The sequence below is a fragment of the Antennarius striatus genome, chromosome 18 (genome assembly GCF_040054535.1).
Source record: "Antennarius striatus isolate MH-2024 chromosome 18, ASM4005453v1, whole genome shotgun sequence".
NCBI classification, from domain to species: Eukaryota; Metazoa; Chordata; class Actinopteri; order Lophiiformes; family Antennariidae; genus Antennarius; species Antennarius striatus.
This window is the reverse complement of record NC_090793.1, coordinates 5,622,868-5,640,611: the sequence shown is the minus strand read 5'-3', so window position 1 is coordinate 5,640,611 and position 17,744 is coordinate 5,622,868. Positions and strand designations below refer to the sequence as shown.

The following is a 17,744-nucleotide window of genomic DNA, read 5'->3' as shown; positions in this document are numbered from 1 at the left end:
TGTACAGAGTGTCAGAGAAAGTCCATCAAAGGAGATTAATTGCTACAAAATGCTGGCAGTAAGGGGAACTCTATTCTGAAAATGGCTGGCAGCCAATGAGGTAAAAAAATGAGTCTAAATGAAACATTTTTTAAATATTGACAGACTTCAGTGTTTACCTGTTATCAATGTAATCAAGATTGGGAGACTGTCTTTTCCTTGACTGCTGGTGATATGCTTCAACTTCTCTAAGCTCTCAAAGCGTATTGAGTGAATGACAGGAAGTGAAACATGAGGTCAGATATTTTATTCAAGAGCGAAAAAAATGTCATTAACCGGTTACCGTTACTTTGAGTAACCAATTCTGTTCTAGAACATTAAAAAATATAAACTTTTTGATTTTGTTTTTGTTCCTGGCAAAATACCAAAGATTTCTTGTTTTTGTTTTCATTCCAAGAACCAGTTCAAAGCCCTGGTTTATCATTGGTCTCAGTTCTATCAGCCATCTAGTGTTTACACAATGGAGCCACTGGGTCAAGTTCGGCTGACTGAGAAAGAAGCTCCATGATTACCGCAGAAAAATTAATAGTTACATCATTAAAAATAAGAGTGAAAATCATAAGAAAAATAAGAGAGAAATATGTAGTAACAAACTTAACTGAAAGTTTAAAAACTTCTTGACTATGTTAAGTGCTAGTGGACGGTAGCATGCGCTACAGGGAGTTCCCACATGCGTGGAATATGGGAACTAAATCTGAGGGAGGGTGGCAGGTGTTGACAGAGAGAACTCACTAACAAATAATGGCCAGTCCCTTTAAACAAAGCATCTGGACCAGAAGTCATTTGATCAATATTCAGTTGAAGATATTTAGGGTCACGGATCAGTTTGAAGCAAGACATTTCAAATACAGTGTAGTTGGACTTCTGGCAGCTGAATGACATGAATTTAAAAAAGCATAATATGGGACCTTTTAAGGTCCTCCTTAATATCTTTGATTGAATGTTGATCAAATTACTACAGCTCCGTCAACACCTGCCATCCACCGTCCCCCCTCCCTCCCAACCCGATGCTGTTTATATACGCCACATGTGTGTGCACGCCCTACCACGCCCTACCATCTGCTCGCACCTAGCGGTAGTCAAGGGGTTTTAAACTTTCAGTACCTTTGTTACTCCGTATTTCCCTCTTATTTTACTCATATTTTTCACTCATTTTTATGATATAACTGTTAATTTTTCTGTGGTAACCATGAAGCTACTTTCACAGTCAGCTGAATGTGGCTTGTGGTCAATTGTGTAAACACAAGATGGCTGATCAAACTTATCGGTAAACATTGAGGACGATTTGTGAAGAAAAACACAGTGTTTGCAAATGGGACAGAAATCAGTGAAGACAACAACAGATGATTACGTACAGGAGACCTTATTAAAGCTCTCTCCCAACAATCGTCTTGGACTATAAAAGATTGCTGGCTAACAAGACCAGTCTAATGTACTTCAGTGAATGGGATGTTACCGGAGAGGTAAGACAAACTTGGAGGTTTTCTATTGTGTTCGTAAAGTATATTGAACTGATGGCTGTTGGGCATTGTTCCTACATTCTCTCCGTCCACTAACCCTACATCGCAGTGACGAGATGGACTAATGGTAGCTAGGACATTAAAACCTGAACATACCTGTGTATCCATTTTTTAAATCTATTCTCTATTTATTATGATTTCTTTTTTGCTCTTCATTCTTAAATTCTCGTTATTCTGAAATTTACTATGGTTTTTTTTCTGTAGCATTACAACTAAAAACAAAAGCAATTCCCCCCTCAGGATCAATAAATTTTGTATCAATATAGCGCTCTACTAATACTCATAAGTAACTGTAAATAAAATAAAAACGTGCCATGTTTGTGTGTGTCCGCTATGACACTGAGGACACACAGTATGCGAGAAAACACACACACACACACACAAACATACAAACACACAGAGGCTACAGAAACACCTGATTGAAGGTACTATGTGAACTATGGGTAGTATTTTCTTTTTCTATTTTGAACCAAAGCTGTGACTTTCTGCTGTACTTTCTTATTAATAAATCTGCATTGAGTTTTCTTCTCTGCATCTGGGTCCTTGCTGTCCTTGAACACCACATGACACTCCTTTTAATTTACAGTAATCCTTGAGTAGAAGAATAAGGAATCAGTTTTTTCAGCATATAGAACTACAACAGCTAGAGTCAGCTGTTGATGTTGACGATCCACCATACGGTAAAGTAGCACTGTGATAACACTTACCAGCGGTGCGAAGGGAGAGGAAGAAGAGAGAGGAGTTGTCGGTCAGAGGCACAGTTGTCATGGGAGATTGTCACCACTACCACTATCTTCACTAGCCTTTGCTTTATAAGCCATGATCAAGTGTAAAATATTCAAGAAAGGGAATTCTGATGCTCTGAGATGTTCACAGACAAAACAAAAACAAAAAAGGGAGATGAGTGCTGGAGATGCGTGAAGCAGCACTGCTGCTCGGTGGGCTTTTTAAAAAAAAAAGTTTTTATTTTATATAGCATATCGATTCCCGAAGGGAAATTAGTTATTTACACATAAAGGGGAACAAAAGTAAAATAGTTGGATATGGTGGCTAGCGTTTATTCACATCTCCGAATGTTCATAAGTGGAACACTCATATCTTGAGGACTACTGTACCTGTTTTTCCTTTAATTAAGTCTGGGATTTTAAAGCTAATAGCGTTAGAATTTAGTTTATCTATGAAAAAACACAGAGGAAACCAATAATTATCAGTAGTGTTAAGGGAAATGCGTCAAATCTTATTTTTTCTTTACTAAAAAGCCTTTTTAATTATTGTTTTGAATATTAACTGTTTTGTGGTTGATATTAGCTACTTGTGTGCATATATTTGTCCTATTTCTTGATATTTATATGATGGTCTTTTACAGAGGAGTAATTTAAACAACAATTTTTGTTAAATTAAATTTTTCCATTTTTTTACTTTTTATGAAACGTTAGATAATTTGATTTGTTATAAAGCACATTATTTCAATTTGACAGTTACTGATTATATAAATGTTTTGATCAAAGGATTCCAGTGGAAATGTTAGCTAGCATTTTATAGATAAAAGCAGCTGGATGTAATGTCAAACATTATTACTTCTTAATTAGATAAGGCAGGACATTCATTATAAGTTCTACAGCAACAGAGCCCTGTCGCTACCAATCTCCAGCGTCGCTGAAGAGTTCAAGTGTGCCATGGTGAGGCTGGAGATGTCCCTCACTGATTCCAGGGGACCTGCTGTGAGAGGTGCCCCTCCTACCTTGGCAACAGGAAGAAAGTGGACCCCAACCACAGCTGTCCTACATGCCAAATCTGCCCTCCTCCACTGTGATGTAATAGGCCATGTCCAGCAAGGCAGAGCAGGTTTTGGCGCTGGAACGGTAACTCTTCTCTGGCGAAAGGCATCTACAGCTGAGCGGCGAACTATGGTTGTTGAGGAGGTGCTTTGACAGGAGGAAGCAACCAGATGTTCCAAAGTCATACAACAAGCCAAGTGAATGAAGTGGGAGGGTGTCGAGAAGAAGAAGCTCACGTGGAGCGAACTCTGGGGCATGGACCCCAACAGGCAGAGTTTCATCGTTCGAGCAACGTATGATGTAGTGCCATGTCCCATAAATCTGCAACTATGGTTTGGAAAGGACCCAACATGCCCCCTGTGCTCAACCCCAGCATCACTTAAACACACCAGGGTGGGCTGTAAAACGAATCCTCACTCAACGAATATACTGTATACTGTACATGGAGACACAACCAGGTCCCCAGATGTGTAGCTGATAAACTTGAGCGCAAGAGGGTTTCCATCAATGCCCTACCCACCAACAACCAGGATGTCCGCCAACACCCATCATCGTTTGTTCGGGAGGGAAAAAGCAGAGGGCAAGGCCCCTACACCCTGACCTGGGCCCACTGAATGCAGCCAGGGACTGGCAGATGCAAGTTGACTTGGATCGGAAGTTCCTTTACCCCCCTGAAATCGCAGTGACCATCCTGCGTCCGGACCTCGTCCTATGGTCGAACACCTGCAAGCTCGTTTACATTGTAGAGCTGACAGTTCCTTGGGAGGATGCCATAGAAGAAGCGTATGAACGCAGAAAACTGCAGTACTCCAACCTAGCGGCTGAGGCAGAGGACAGGAGATGGTAGGCGAGGGTAGGCCCAGTGGAAGTGGGGTGTAGGGGCTTTGTGGCCTCCTTGACGGCAAAGTTCCTTAGGGAGGTTGGAGTCAAGGGACAGGCGCACAGACAGGCCATCAAATAGCTGGCCAGTACTGCAGAGCGAACGAGCCATTGGTTTTGGCTGAAGAGAGGCAACCCCATCTGGGCTGCCAAGGCAAACACTTAGCCCTGAGACACACACCCAGTCTGATCAACCTGTGGTGGGCCTGCCTCAGCTGAGGGTGCATTGTGGTAACTGGCCGAAACGCTCCATGGTCTGAGGACACAACTGATGATGTGTCCCAGTGGCTAACCAAGGCTGTAAAGCAACAGCTCTTACTCTACTCAGGTATGCAGTCAGGCGCAAGTTTGGCTCAGGGAGGAGGACACCCCTGCCATGCATAGTCCCAGAATTTGTACCATCTAGTCCTTTAATAGAATCTACATGTCTGGTAGTTTGATGGTTTGATAGTAACATGAAGGAATCAATGAAGACTAGTTATTGAGCGGTAATTCAGAAGTGCAAATAATATTTCAGGAATTAAGATATTAAATTGAGTCATAATTTAAGAGCTTAAGACTTTGTACACTGTGACCATCTTCCTTTCATTTTCATACAATGGAGAGAGGTCATTGTCTCTGTTGTGCATAGAGTAAAAATACACACAAACCAAGTCATACTTGAATGTCATTCTGCTCCAGTCTGGAGGTGAAACATCCACGATTTCTCCTCCCTAACAGCAATCAACTTAGGATATTAATCAATTTCTATTAGTAGTAAAGGATGATGAAGAGAGAAAAAAACTAGTGCTGACATCTCCCACAGTCACTCAGACTCTAGAACATAACACCGATGCTTACACAGAGAGCACAGCTAATCAATTTCACAACACAAACAAAACAAACCTCACAAACCTCCCCACCAAACAGTGGTGTAGCACCTATATGCTGGGAGCTCAAGAACTATAAAGAACTCTGCGGGAAAAACAGGAAATGATTTTGCACAGATATGCTAATTATTTAAATGGCAAGGGCTAAACTGAATGAAATGACCAATTTTCATATTATTTTCTGTGTTTCCTCAGCAAAAGTGGAAACAATAGCATTTTCAAACTTACTGAGAGACAAGTGGCTGGAAATAGCTCTCTTTGAAATACTTTCCCCATCTCCTGAGGCTAAAGGCAATTTCATGCTCCAGCACGATGCAAAGGGGCATCAAGGCTAAAGGTGACCTCAAGGTTAACAGTAGAGATCTATTAAATAAGTCAGAAAGCCGGCAATAGAATTGGAGACCCTCATTGGAGAATAAAAATGTCAAATTCTGCAGCTGTAAAGCACCTTGAAAACTGAGCAAGGAGATTGTCAAGCCACAGTGTTGTTGGTGACGGCAACAATGCTGTCGGTGTTGACAGCACCATTGTCGTCAACAACGGTAATGTGACAGGCATCAATAATTCCGAGGAGCATGACATCATTGGCAGCATTTTTGGGATTCAGATTTAACTGCAAACAAGCAGCACACTACTAAAAAGCACTGTAACCAATCATTCACAGAGGAAAACACAACTTGTTGGGTAAATTAATACAGGGCAAATTAGTCTGTGTCGCAAGTGTTTGGTTAGAAAGAAAAATTCATAGAAAGTAATTATAAACAACCCATGATATCGACCACTCTGCTGGAGAAGCAACCTAATTCATTTTAATGACACTTTAATGACACTTATAATTTAACTTGTATTTTACTACGCTGTGATGTGTTCATTCTCAGAGAAAGAAAATGCTAGAAAGACAAGCTGGATAACTCAAAGTGGTGCACAGTTCTACAAATACTTCCACTGCGTGCTTTTAATACTTATGAGCAGCCATTTGTCAGCCATGAGTCTCACAGGGCATTGAAATCAATGTTGTTTTACAACTGAAAACACGTTTGAACATAATGGCTGTGATGACAAACAAACAACGCAGACCAAACCAGCTGACATCCACCATCTCCGAGGTGTAATCAAACTGTGCAAAGCCATCTTCTTATTTTTAGTTGATAGGATATGAATATCTTTCAAAATACAAGAAGCTGTGGGATAAAGGATCATTATTTTTTAGTTTAACGTCACCAATTTTTGTTTTTTTTTACTCGAAATCGCTCAATCACTGAGCAGAGACGGTGAGGCATGAGCCAACCGAGCCTCAACATGGATTGCGCAATGGCTTGACTAACTGTGGTGGCATGCTATACAGTGAGCCCATAATGCTATCTCTCTCTATGTCGCTATTAAAATGTTCAAACAAGTTTTCTCTATGAACTAAATTCCCATAATTTAGCTAATGTATATAATGTACAGTGTTTTTTGTCAACAACTATGTGTGTAACGTCTTTCTTGAGTTGAACGATCGATCCTGAAACCGTTTGGAAAAGGCATGAAATGAGGCACGCAGTTCTCCTGCTTCATGGTAGGGGGCGCTGGTGATCCGAGGGATTCGGCCGAGGATTCCTCAAGTGACCGCAAACTACGATCTACAGTCAAGTACAGCCATTCGGTTTTCCGCTCACCTTGCCTTACTATAAAAATGGAGGATTACATATCTCAACTCAAAAAAATGTCCATGTTTTTGTTGAGAAGAAGCGGCACATGGACTTCATTTATAAGTAAACATAACATATAAGCAAACATGTAGGAAACAACGTAATGTGTTTTTTAATCAAATGTGCTAATTGTGTGTTGCAGTTTGTATGTGACAATAATTCTCTTCTGAGGCTTTAAAAATGACCTGTTGCTGATTAAATGGTGAATAAGCTAGACTGTAGGTTCATATTTTTGTAAATGTAATGATGATGAAATCAGTGCCTCACCAGCATGAACCTCACTGCACGTCACTGCTTGGAAGAGCTAAAGGTGCTTCGGTTCACCAAAAAACACACAATTGTTCTGAATTAGTAAATAATGTGTAACTGTTTGTGTGTTTGCTGTGATGCTGGGGATAGCCTTGGGCGGGGACACACACACACACACACACCTGACTGAAACAGCGCTAACTAGTTAGCCACATGCTATGTGACTTCCAACAGCTTGTAGCTCTGAGCCAGGTCATTACCACACACGCTACGTAAGCCTGATCACGAACCACACACACAAGTGCACACACACACACCGCTACAGTAGCCTCAACGAACTCCCCCTCGGGTGTGACCACGCCCATATCTGGGTGGACAATCAAATATGACTCAGGATAGGTCAACTGACTCCATCAATCAGCCCGGAGATGAAGTAAGGATCAGATCGTTTTTGATTCTGTCCAGCCATGAATCCAAAAGATTCCAAATATTTATTGATTGTTTATTATTGTTTGTGTCCCAGATTTTAAGATTTGGTCGGTTTGGGGAGGACTACTATGTATATGTAGAGACCTGAAAAAATGTGTTTTTCATAATAGGAATAAGACAGTGGCACTGAAAAAGAATTCGGCCAAGTTTTGGCCTCGGACCTTTAGGAAACACATTTGTTATTTCAGCACCACTGACAGCTCCAGAGGACAAACAAACCAGAACCACATCAGAACAAGATGGTTTTGGCCTCATCTTCCTCAGCTAGGGGGACTGTGGGAGATTTTGTGATCATTGTTTTCTAGGACATGTAAAAAAAAAAGTACATTACGCCAACAGTGCGTGTGAAACGCAACCTCATCAAACTTTTTGCTGTTAAAGTGAAGCAGTAAGAGCCTCCAGGAGGCCTTTGATTGGACACAAACGTGCATAGCTGTCAAGATAATTATAGGAATTATCTCAACTAAGGACGTGCGGATTTTTTCAGAATTAATGTTGGTAAATAGAGCGTAAATTCTTACATCCTCATCCTCCTGCAAGCGTTTTTTGCGATGCTGAACGTTGGGTCTGTCGTCCAGCTGTTGCGGGTTCTTCGCGGCGTTGTCCTCGTCTGCAACCTGCCCACCGAGAAGGTGGCTGGCCTCAGGTGGGTGTGGAAAGGAATTGGTCGTATTGATCTTCCCGGTGAATCTCTCATACAGTGAAGCCATAATATCGGTCCAGTCCAGACAAAACAACTTACAGCATGTCAGAGGCACAAACCGGTCTTGCCGGATATTTCTTTTTGTGTGTGTGTGTGTGGGGGGGGGTGGTGGGGGTCTAGTGGTTTTCTTTGCGCTTCGAGGATGGCAGACAGCCAGGTTTTAGCCCCGGAATGGAGTGCAAAAGACAAACAGAAGAGGCTGAGCCCGATAAATAAGCATCTACGGATAGTGGATCACTCACTGATAGCCCGATGTAAAATTAGTCCTTGGCATCGACGTCCTTTTAGCTTTGTCCAGGCGCAAAGCGGACTGGTGGGCTGAAGGTGTTAACAGATGTTCTCATCTGTATTCACAACACGTTGTCTTCCCTCTCCAGTTCGCCGTTGCCTCCTTATAGATAACACACGCTTGTGCCGTGTTTCTATTCAAATACTCCCACCACGCTTCGGGTGATTGTCCACAAAATAAAAGACCGAAATAATAGGTGTTTCGACACTTTCGGATGTGTTTTTGACGGACTGTCCTCTTGCACGAACACCGTGAAGGACGACGCTGCTCTCCGCGGACGCGCTCTGCATGAGAATCGACCTGCGCTGAGGACGCGGCGGCTGTCGCTACACTTTTCTGGATACTGTTTTACGCACAAGCTTTGCGCCAGCGCCTCATAGCTGTATCCATCTTATATTTTAATCCTCACGGGAACAGGTCGCATTCGTTTTTCGATTTCACGAACGGGTTCACGCATGCGGTCCCAGGACGGAGCTCTAATGTCTCTCTGTGGCGAGTCGAATGAGGACAGGCTGACGACGCCTCTCAGATCTCACGTTACTTTAACCCCATTGTGAACCCCACAAAGCTTAAATGTAGACATTATTAAATTGAATTGTGTTATTTATTTATTTTTATTTTTTTATGACAAACTTTCAAGAAAGTGCAGAAAAATGTGGCAAAATCAGAATAACGCGAATGGATTTAAAGAAAATATAAACATTTACCTACAACATCTTTTGAGTGTCACACACATGTTTATTTCCTGCATCTAAAAGCAATAACTTATACCATGGATGTGTCTCCGCATCCTGTTATTTATTCACTTTCCCTCCTTCTTTCATACATTTTCATTCAGTATTCAGCTCTCTCTCATTTGCAAGTGATTTCACGCTTGAAATGCTCATGGAGACCAAAGTAATGCAGCTCTGGTAAATGCAGAGTTTATGGCAGAGGGGAGGGAAGAGATGCTTAGGTTAAAGTGTTGCTATCTCTGCCACTCCCCGTCAGGATGCCACAACCAAACGCTTTTCATGCCCTTGTTCAGACAGCATAAGCTATTGATCCACATGGAGTCAATCTTAAATTCTAGGAAATACGTCATCTTCATGGGGTTACAACTTCAAAAGCAGCTCTAAAACTTGTCTGTAGGCTGCCCTGCACACATTTTTTTTGTGGAATTCTGTTTTGCATCTAAGTCAAACTAAGCTTATTTTGTCATCATTTGCAAAGAGAACTCAAGGTTGACTGGCTGCAATGGCAGAACATAGAGAGCCTATATTCAAAGTTGAACAAAAAGACTGAGGTTCAATCAATTTATTTCACAAAAGTTGAGTAATCAGGAGCTTTGAAAGAGGTTCATTGATTCAAGGTTTGAATTATGAAGGTAACCTCCATAACAGGATATGTATCAGGAATGCCATATATGGATTCCAAAAGTGTGAACATTCATTCAGCAAAAGAACATTACTGCCATTGCCTAATTAAAGTTAGTCCCTATCCATCCCTCTCCATTCAGTTAGAATCAATTTTCCTTTGACTTTAACTTTTCCTGTTCATAAATCAATTCAGATACAACTTTACTTAGTGCTTTTGAATGCTTTTCAATTGCAACAGAGATTGATGCTGTGGGCCGAGCACCTTGGCTTCCAGCAGCCTCCACTTACACAGTCACTCCCCTTGGTCTTGGTCATCATTTGTTTCTCCGGTTCATAAATGCCTTTCCTGGTTCTTTGCACCCCCAGGGAAATAGGTCCAAGTCACTTGACATCCATCCCAGCCACTCTGATGGATGTCTGCACCGCCTGACTGCTTTAACACTCCCCTTAGGACAGATGCCGGCGAACCTTGGCTCAGCCTGGCTCCACTATCACCTCCTCACAGATACGGCAGCTGACTGGAACTACAAATATCCTACTCCCACATCACAGCAGTCAGGCAATGTCTTAAAATGCAAATACTGTAATTGGAATGGCATGTAAAAACAGCTATAAAAATGATATTGTAGCTGCATAAGCTGACAGATTTACAAGTAGGTAATGGTACTGTTGTAATGGTGCAACTGTAATGATGCAGTTGGAGCCTATACTAAGTGACATATTTGATAAGCAACACTCTAGCAATATTCCAAGCTTGTAGCAGATCCATTTAAATCAATGCTGTAAACCAATGGCTTTAAGATGACATGCAGTGAGCTAGTCTGAATGACTTTACACTTTCCAGGGAGCCATTTATATTCAACTGTTTTTAGAGTCAAACTAAATATCTACAGATGTTTTATTATTTATAGCCCTGGAGGAAGTCATTTATTTCCAATCATTGCTGCACTAGAATAATCTTAAAATACTGGTGCTCACATGCTCGATTTCTCTTAAGTAGACTTCAGGTAAAATACAACTTTTCTGTGGAAGATACAGTTTCTTAAACTTAGCTAGCAAGAAAGACAGAATTGGTAGCAAGAAGTGTGAGAAACACAGCAGTGTAAATACTGCACTAAATGTATCTTTCTTTGCTCTTTTGGCTTCAAGATTCACAGTAGGGAAATTGCAAAAAGGAATTTAGGGTAAATTTTCATCTAGAAAGATGTAAAGTGGTTAATATCTCCTCCATCTCAGTGTGATCACAATCCACACTGTATTAACTTAATTTAATACAGATTTTGATGCATACATTAATGCAGTGGTTCTTAATCTTGTTGGAGGTACCTAACCTTGCCGGTTTCATATGCTCACTCACCGAACCCTTCTTTAGAAAAAAAATATATATAAAAATTTTTTTTTCAAATTTAAGACGTAAGTATATGTTTTACTGGTGTATTTAATGAACTGTGCATTAATGTCACCTTTTTCAAAGAACAAAGCCAAGACAGTGCATGAACTCACATGAAATTACCAATCTGCAAATCAGTCTGACTTCTGCTGTTATTGAGAGACCAGTTCAGATATGCGTGGCTTCACCTTGGCAAGTGCTACTCTTATGTCATTTTCACAGCAAAGTCTGTTTCTTTTGTTTTCCATGCAGCTTAAGGAAGTCTGGGCTTGCGCTAGCCATTTGCCACATCACCATATACAAAGTAAATTCCTTATGGCTAAGGTTTTTAGCCTGTGTAGCCACAGTGGCATTCTTATTTTTAGGAAAAAAAGGCTAAAACTTACAACTTTTTTGGACTTGCGAAAATCCCCGAGTGATAACATAAGAAAACGATAGCATGCAGCTATTTCCGCATGCTGACGGAAATAGCCAAAGTGACCCGAACGCTCCCGATCATTAAATATGCACTCGGGTCATGACCTCCTCTCGTCCAATGAAAAAAAAAAGGATTCTACAGTATTTTTAGTATTTTGTAGGTTTTGCGTTAAAATTTTAATTGAACAACAAATGGTGAATGCTGAGAGAGGGTAGGAGTGGTGACAGACCGATCAGAAGGTAAATGAAAGATATTATCAATACTTTTTTGTAGTCTTAGACTTTTGATCGGCAGGAATAACCAGCGATGTATGTAAATGTGTATTCACCTCGCTCGCTATTGTATATGCCATTTTAAATTGAAATGAAAAATCATTATCGAATAAAAGAAAAAACAAACAAACTATGGCATACCAATGGTGTTGATTTTGTATGACTGTATCTTCACATAGTGAATGCAAGTTTTCAATTGTTGGGGGGGGGGTAAAACCACCCTTGTCGTGGGAGGGTGTGGGGGGATATCCCCCTACAGGAGGGTCTGGGGGGCTCCCCCGGGTTAAGGTTGTCTTCCTGCACTCTGGTGCATTCTGAGGGCAAAATCTTCTGTTCAGTTTATCTACAAAAATACACTCAAGTCAACAGTTCAAGCTGAACTATCTTTATTTCTGTCCTACTTTATGCAGGTATAAATGTGAGATTCGACAATTGAAAACTTGCATTCACTATGTGGAGATACAGTCATACAAAATGTTACTCAATGTTTACTTGTAAGTTTTACTTGGACTAGACGACATTTTAACTTTGACTTAGACACTTGGACACAGAATGTGGCTTTTTGAGGCTTACTTAATTCTTTTACACTGAGCCACAGTGGCTTAGTCGTACTAGCTCCTAGTGCAAGCCCAGGAAGTGTCCCTTTATTTTTGCCAGTGCGAGACTAAAGTTGCTCAACTTGTCATTGCAAATCATGCAGAACGCTGACTCCCATCACGTTCTGTTATACAGTACATGTAAATTCACGTTGTACATATTCGTCCAACCACTTTCTTTTTTTGCTCAACATAGTTATTATGAATTAAAATATTATGAAATCAATCACATGACTTACCATCATGACAATCATAAATCGACTACTTAGTGCGCAAAATCCCGCGTAGCACAGGTAGGCTAATCGATGTAGCATGATCACCTGCACCTGCAATCACTGTGTACGTTTGACACAATGTGTCAAACGTACACAGTGATTCGTCTATGTTTGGCAGGTGATCACGCTACATCGATTAGCCTACCTGTGCTACATGTGATTTTGCGGACTCAGTAGTCGATTTATGCCTGTCATGATGGTACGTCATCTGATTGCTTTCTTAATATTTTAATTCATAGTAACTATGTTTTGTCTTGACCTCCGTCTCTGCCGAACCCCTGAGACCGACTCACCGAACCCCTAGGGTTCGATCGAACCCAGGTTAAGAACCACTGCATTAATGTGTTTAAATGAACTAAAATGCCGCCACAGGCTAAATTGCTTCCGTCAGCATGCTGCACAACACAACAAGAGAGCCCACAAATTAAGTGGATGGAAGAGCAATTAATCAATCAATGTCTACTGGAAGTGCAGCAATATCTAATTTCCTGTGAACATTGCTCAGCTGAGAACAGAAATTATTACACTTTCTATATGCATGTGACAGAGTGGATTTAGTTAGAGGCCACTATAATCACATAAATTCCCCCATTTTCTGTTCAGCATTAGTCAGATGCTAATGTTTTGTTTTGTTTTTGTTTTTGTTTTTAAGCTGAGCTCAACTGAGGCTGCAAGTTTTTTGGTTTGGTTTGGTTTTTTGTCTACCTGATACTGATGTCAGATTATGTGCCTCTTCTCTCATAGAGAAAAATATATTTCACAACTTCATTATCGGGCTGTAAATGGGTTGCATACATTTTGAGTAGAAATCAGTGCACTGTAAATTCACTTAAACCCAGTAGTGTGCAGACAGATACAGTAAGACAAAGATACTGCATTAGGTGTGGAAATCAACTAATTTAATACGGCCTACCTTCTCTCATGGGTAATCACAGAAGTAGCAGCTGTGACACCTGTGAAAGTTGAAACCCTAATCATGTGATGCTAAATTTTAGATCACAAGACACTGTCTCTATAGAAGCCATAACAAAATGACAGTAAAACATAAAATACACAGGAAGGAAGGCAGGAAGGACGGACGGACAAGACTATATCAAGGGCTTGACAATGATACTTATATATTTTGATAGATGGATAGACAGACAGACAGATAGATATTGCAAGACAGACAGAGACAGAGATTTAAACTTACTATGTTTTGCAAGTCAAGGAACTTTATTACAATTGCAGCCTATTGCACGAACACAGAGAGAATCACTGTGTTCGTTCAGGTCGTAGTTACATAATAGTAAACTTACACAACCAACATAAACACACACTGAGTCGGAGTAAATTATACATTTTGTATGATTATACATTATACGTTTTGATGAAAACTATACCATAAATTCACATTATGGTAAACATTCTACAAGTACTCGTTTGTTGCTTGCTATAAACTCCATTCTCCAGTTCTGTGTGAAATTCAACTGTGACAACAGCTGTGAAGACCAGCTGAGCCTGTTGCTTTTTGGATCTGGCTCATGATTGCCCCCTGCACATAGTACAATCTGAATCGGCTCATCCATAATAAACGAGGCAAATCTATGTTCGGAAACCAAATTGAAATGGTAGCATGAAGTGGAAATGGAGGCTAATTCTGGCTGCTAAAATAGAATAAACTGTGGCCATGCTTGAAAGGAGCAACAGAGTACAGATGTGGATTGTGGCAGCAGATGGTGAGAAGGAGGAAGAGGACAAAGCACCTCCTCATGTGTGTAAGTGTGTGGATAGACGGTTTATGAAGCAAAACAAGATTTAAAAGGACGGTGGTGGATGAAATTAAGCGGGACACATATCATCTAAACCAGTGATCCCCAACCTTTTTTCCACCACAGACCCGTTTCATCTAAGACAATTTTTTCACGGTCTTCATTTGCTTGATAATCACTAATGAGGCCAGGACAGCTGTAGTCTAATAATAAATCATCCGCAGTGGTTTTATGTAAAATGCAGACATCAACAGACAAACAACTTTTTTTTCATATATTGATAGTCAACATCTCTGAAAATGAAATAATTGTAAGAAATAATTATATTAAAAACTCGATTGAAGTGACTGCACTGATGAGGTTTATTTTGAAATATAGCGACTTACAATCAGTGCATTCAGGAGAAACATTGATCATTTCCAATAGAATGGTGAACAAGTCAATCAAATAATAATGAGAATTAGTGGTTGGGGACCGCTGATCCAGGGGTAACTTGAGATAATGAAACTTGAAGTGTGTTCCGGACGTCTGGTCTACTTCGCAGTTTGGTTTTCTTTACGGTCACTGCAGGAAATCTCGCTGCACAAAGACAGGAGGTTGGAAATGGAAACAGGGTTTTCTATACTTTTTGGGCGATCTCAGGATTATCTGCCTTGACTTCCAATCCAGTACACTGGCGCAGTTGTGGGCGCTTAATTTAGAGGTAACCTGTCACGTGACAGAGACCTGTCAAGTGGGACAGAGGCATGCATTTGTCTGTGCGTCATTCAAAACGACGACACTTTTCAAAATAAAACATCTTTCAGACTCTGAAAAAATAAAACTGTAGTACTGTAAACTAATTTTTCTTTCTGTGCGGCCAGGTACCAAATGACCAATGGACTAGTACCAGTCTATGGCCCGGGGGTTGGGGACCACTTATCTAAACCACCCATTTAGGTATCGTTTTCATCATTTTCATTGCACTACAAAACATAGCCTTTGATCACTTAATGTTCTATATTGCTCTACATACAATTACATTACATATTCTTACTACACTTGTTTCTTTGTATGAGATATATTTAGAGCCAAATGCACATTCCTTTATTTAAGAATGAAAAAATCAAGTCATACCTAGGTTATGATTGGGGCATTTTATCACTTCAACTGCTTGTGAACAACAAAAATCAGCCTAACTTCTCATCAATTCACCACATTGCCCATTTTCAAGAGCATGTATGAGCCTGCAAATGTAATCTGACCTCAAAGACATCTGACTGATTTTCACACAAACAATGGGTAAAAAACATGTTTACTTTCTGCACATATATATACAGGGACTACAAAACCAATCATTTGGACTAAACCTCTCACACAACAAGACAAACATACTTCAATCCAACTTTCCCTCCACGGTCCCCAATTTGCACCTCAGTCATTAGCTGGCATCGCAACACAAAGGAAAATGAGGCAATAAGCATTAGTGCACCACATGTAACAAACTGCTAAAGTGATTATGAGGAACGTTGGCCATCAAGTCTAAGAGTGGGGGACATCAGGACCCACCATTCTCTTCCTGCCAGTCTAATTACTATCAGAAACAACTAGCAGCCTTTCTGTTGGGAGCAGAGGACTCAACCATAAACACAGACATTCCTCCACAGCGTGCCATGCATGCTAAAAAGGCCCCTTACCCTTCTGGAGTCAGTGCTGGTGTTCATCTTCAGCTGGGCGGCTATGAGGACAGACATGGTGGAAAGTGCACCTTGCCTTTTCCCACTCGCTGTGGTCAGACCTTTGTGCTGTGAAGTTGGAGCTGCTGGAGGTGTCTGAGAAGTCCCCACCACCACTACCACCACTGCACACACATTAACACACACTTGTCCTTGTCTCCTTCCCTCCCCTACAGCTATGGGAGAGGGACAGCATGACCTGGGGGTCCAGGAGCCCGACCGGAGAGCCTCCCTCTCTCCATGTGCAGTGAATCAATCACACGGATGCTGGCGTCACCTCCATGGGATGTGTGAGGGGGAGAGAGGGATGCGTCTCCTCTGCTTAGGCTGTTCCAAATGCAACTTATCTCTCCTCATCCAGAATCCTTCCCTCTTTGGATCACTCTTCTCTCTAGCTCACTGCATCCTCACCCAGACCTAAAATATTCTAAAAAGATTTGCCTCAGCTGAAGTAGAGAGTTCAACAGTGTACTACATGCAGTAAATCCAAGCAATAAACGCAAACGTCACAACAGTGTGTGTCTGTGTGTGTCTGTGTGTGTGTGTGTGTGTGTGTGTGTGTGTGTGTGTGTGTGTGTGTGTGTGTGTGTGTGTGTGTGTGTTTCATGAAATTGATCAATTCAGTTTGCAGCTTGGCTGTAATTGAGTGCACATAATATTTATGCTACTTGTCCTCCAGTTCATAAAATACACCCCCCAACCCTCCGCCACCCCCTACCCTGCTCCATTCACACAAAAATACACACACACACACACACACATCCCGGGAAATTTTTAAGAAAATGGGGTTGTTTTCCTGCATTCTGAGGGCAAAATCTTCTGTTCAGTTTACCTACAAAAATACACTCAAGTCAACAGGTCAAGCTGAACTATCTTTATTTCTGTCCTACTTTATGCAGGTATAAATGTGAGATTCAACAATTGAAAACTTCCCTTCACTATGTGAAGATACAGTCATACAAAATTTACTCAATATTTACTTGTAAGTTTTACTTAGACTAGAAGACATTTTAACCTTGATCACCACCAACACCATTGGTATGCCATGTTTTATTGTATTTTATTTTTTTTAAGTCAATAACATGATTTTTCATTTCAATTGAAAAAGGCATGAAAAACAGCGAGCGAGGTGAATACATATTTACATGCATCGTATTCCTGCCGGTCATAGGGAACAAAAGTCTAAGACTACAAACAAGTATTGATAATATCATTTACCTTCTGATCGGTCTGTCACCACTCCTCCCCCCACTCAGCATTCACCATTTGTTTATTAATGAGGACTTTAACACACTCTACTATAAAACACTGGATTCTTTTGATCGATCGTCCTCACCTTGTCGTACACCAATTCGCGGGTTCAGCTTGCAAAAAAACAATATTTTGTTTTTCATTGGACGAGAGGAGGTCATGACCCGAGTACATATTTAATGATCAAGAGCGTTCGGGTCACTTCGGCTATT

At 40.8% G+C, this 17,744-nt stretch overlaps 1 protein-coding gene across 2 annotated transcripts in view; it reads right to left on the bottom strand.

Annotated features, from left to right (window-relative positions):
• The window catches only part of LOC137611864 (A-type potassium channel modulatory protein DPP6-like), a 117,192-nt gene extending 100,866 nt beyond the window's left edge, over window positions 1-16,326 (bottom strand). The window contains exon 1 of one of the 2 annotated variants that reach the window (XM_068340001.1): window positions 16,243-16,326. In XM_068340001.1, the coding sequence (XP_068196102.1) occupies window positions 16,243-16,299 (57 nt within the window). In that variant the 5' untranslated portion in view covers window positions 16,300-16,326. Of the gene's footprint in view, window positions 1-8,035; window positions 8,231-16,242 lie in introns of those variants that run through there. The other variant, XM_068340002.1, reaches the window with a different exon arrangement.
• Between the last annotated feature and the right edge of the window lie 1,418 nt (window positions 16,327-17,744).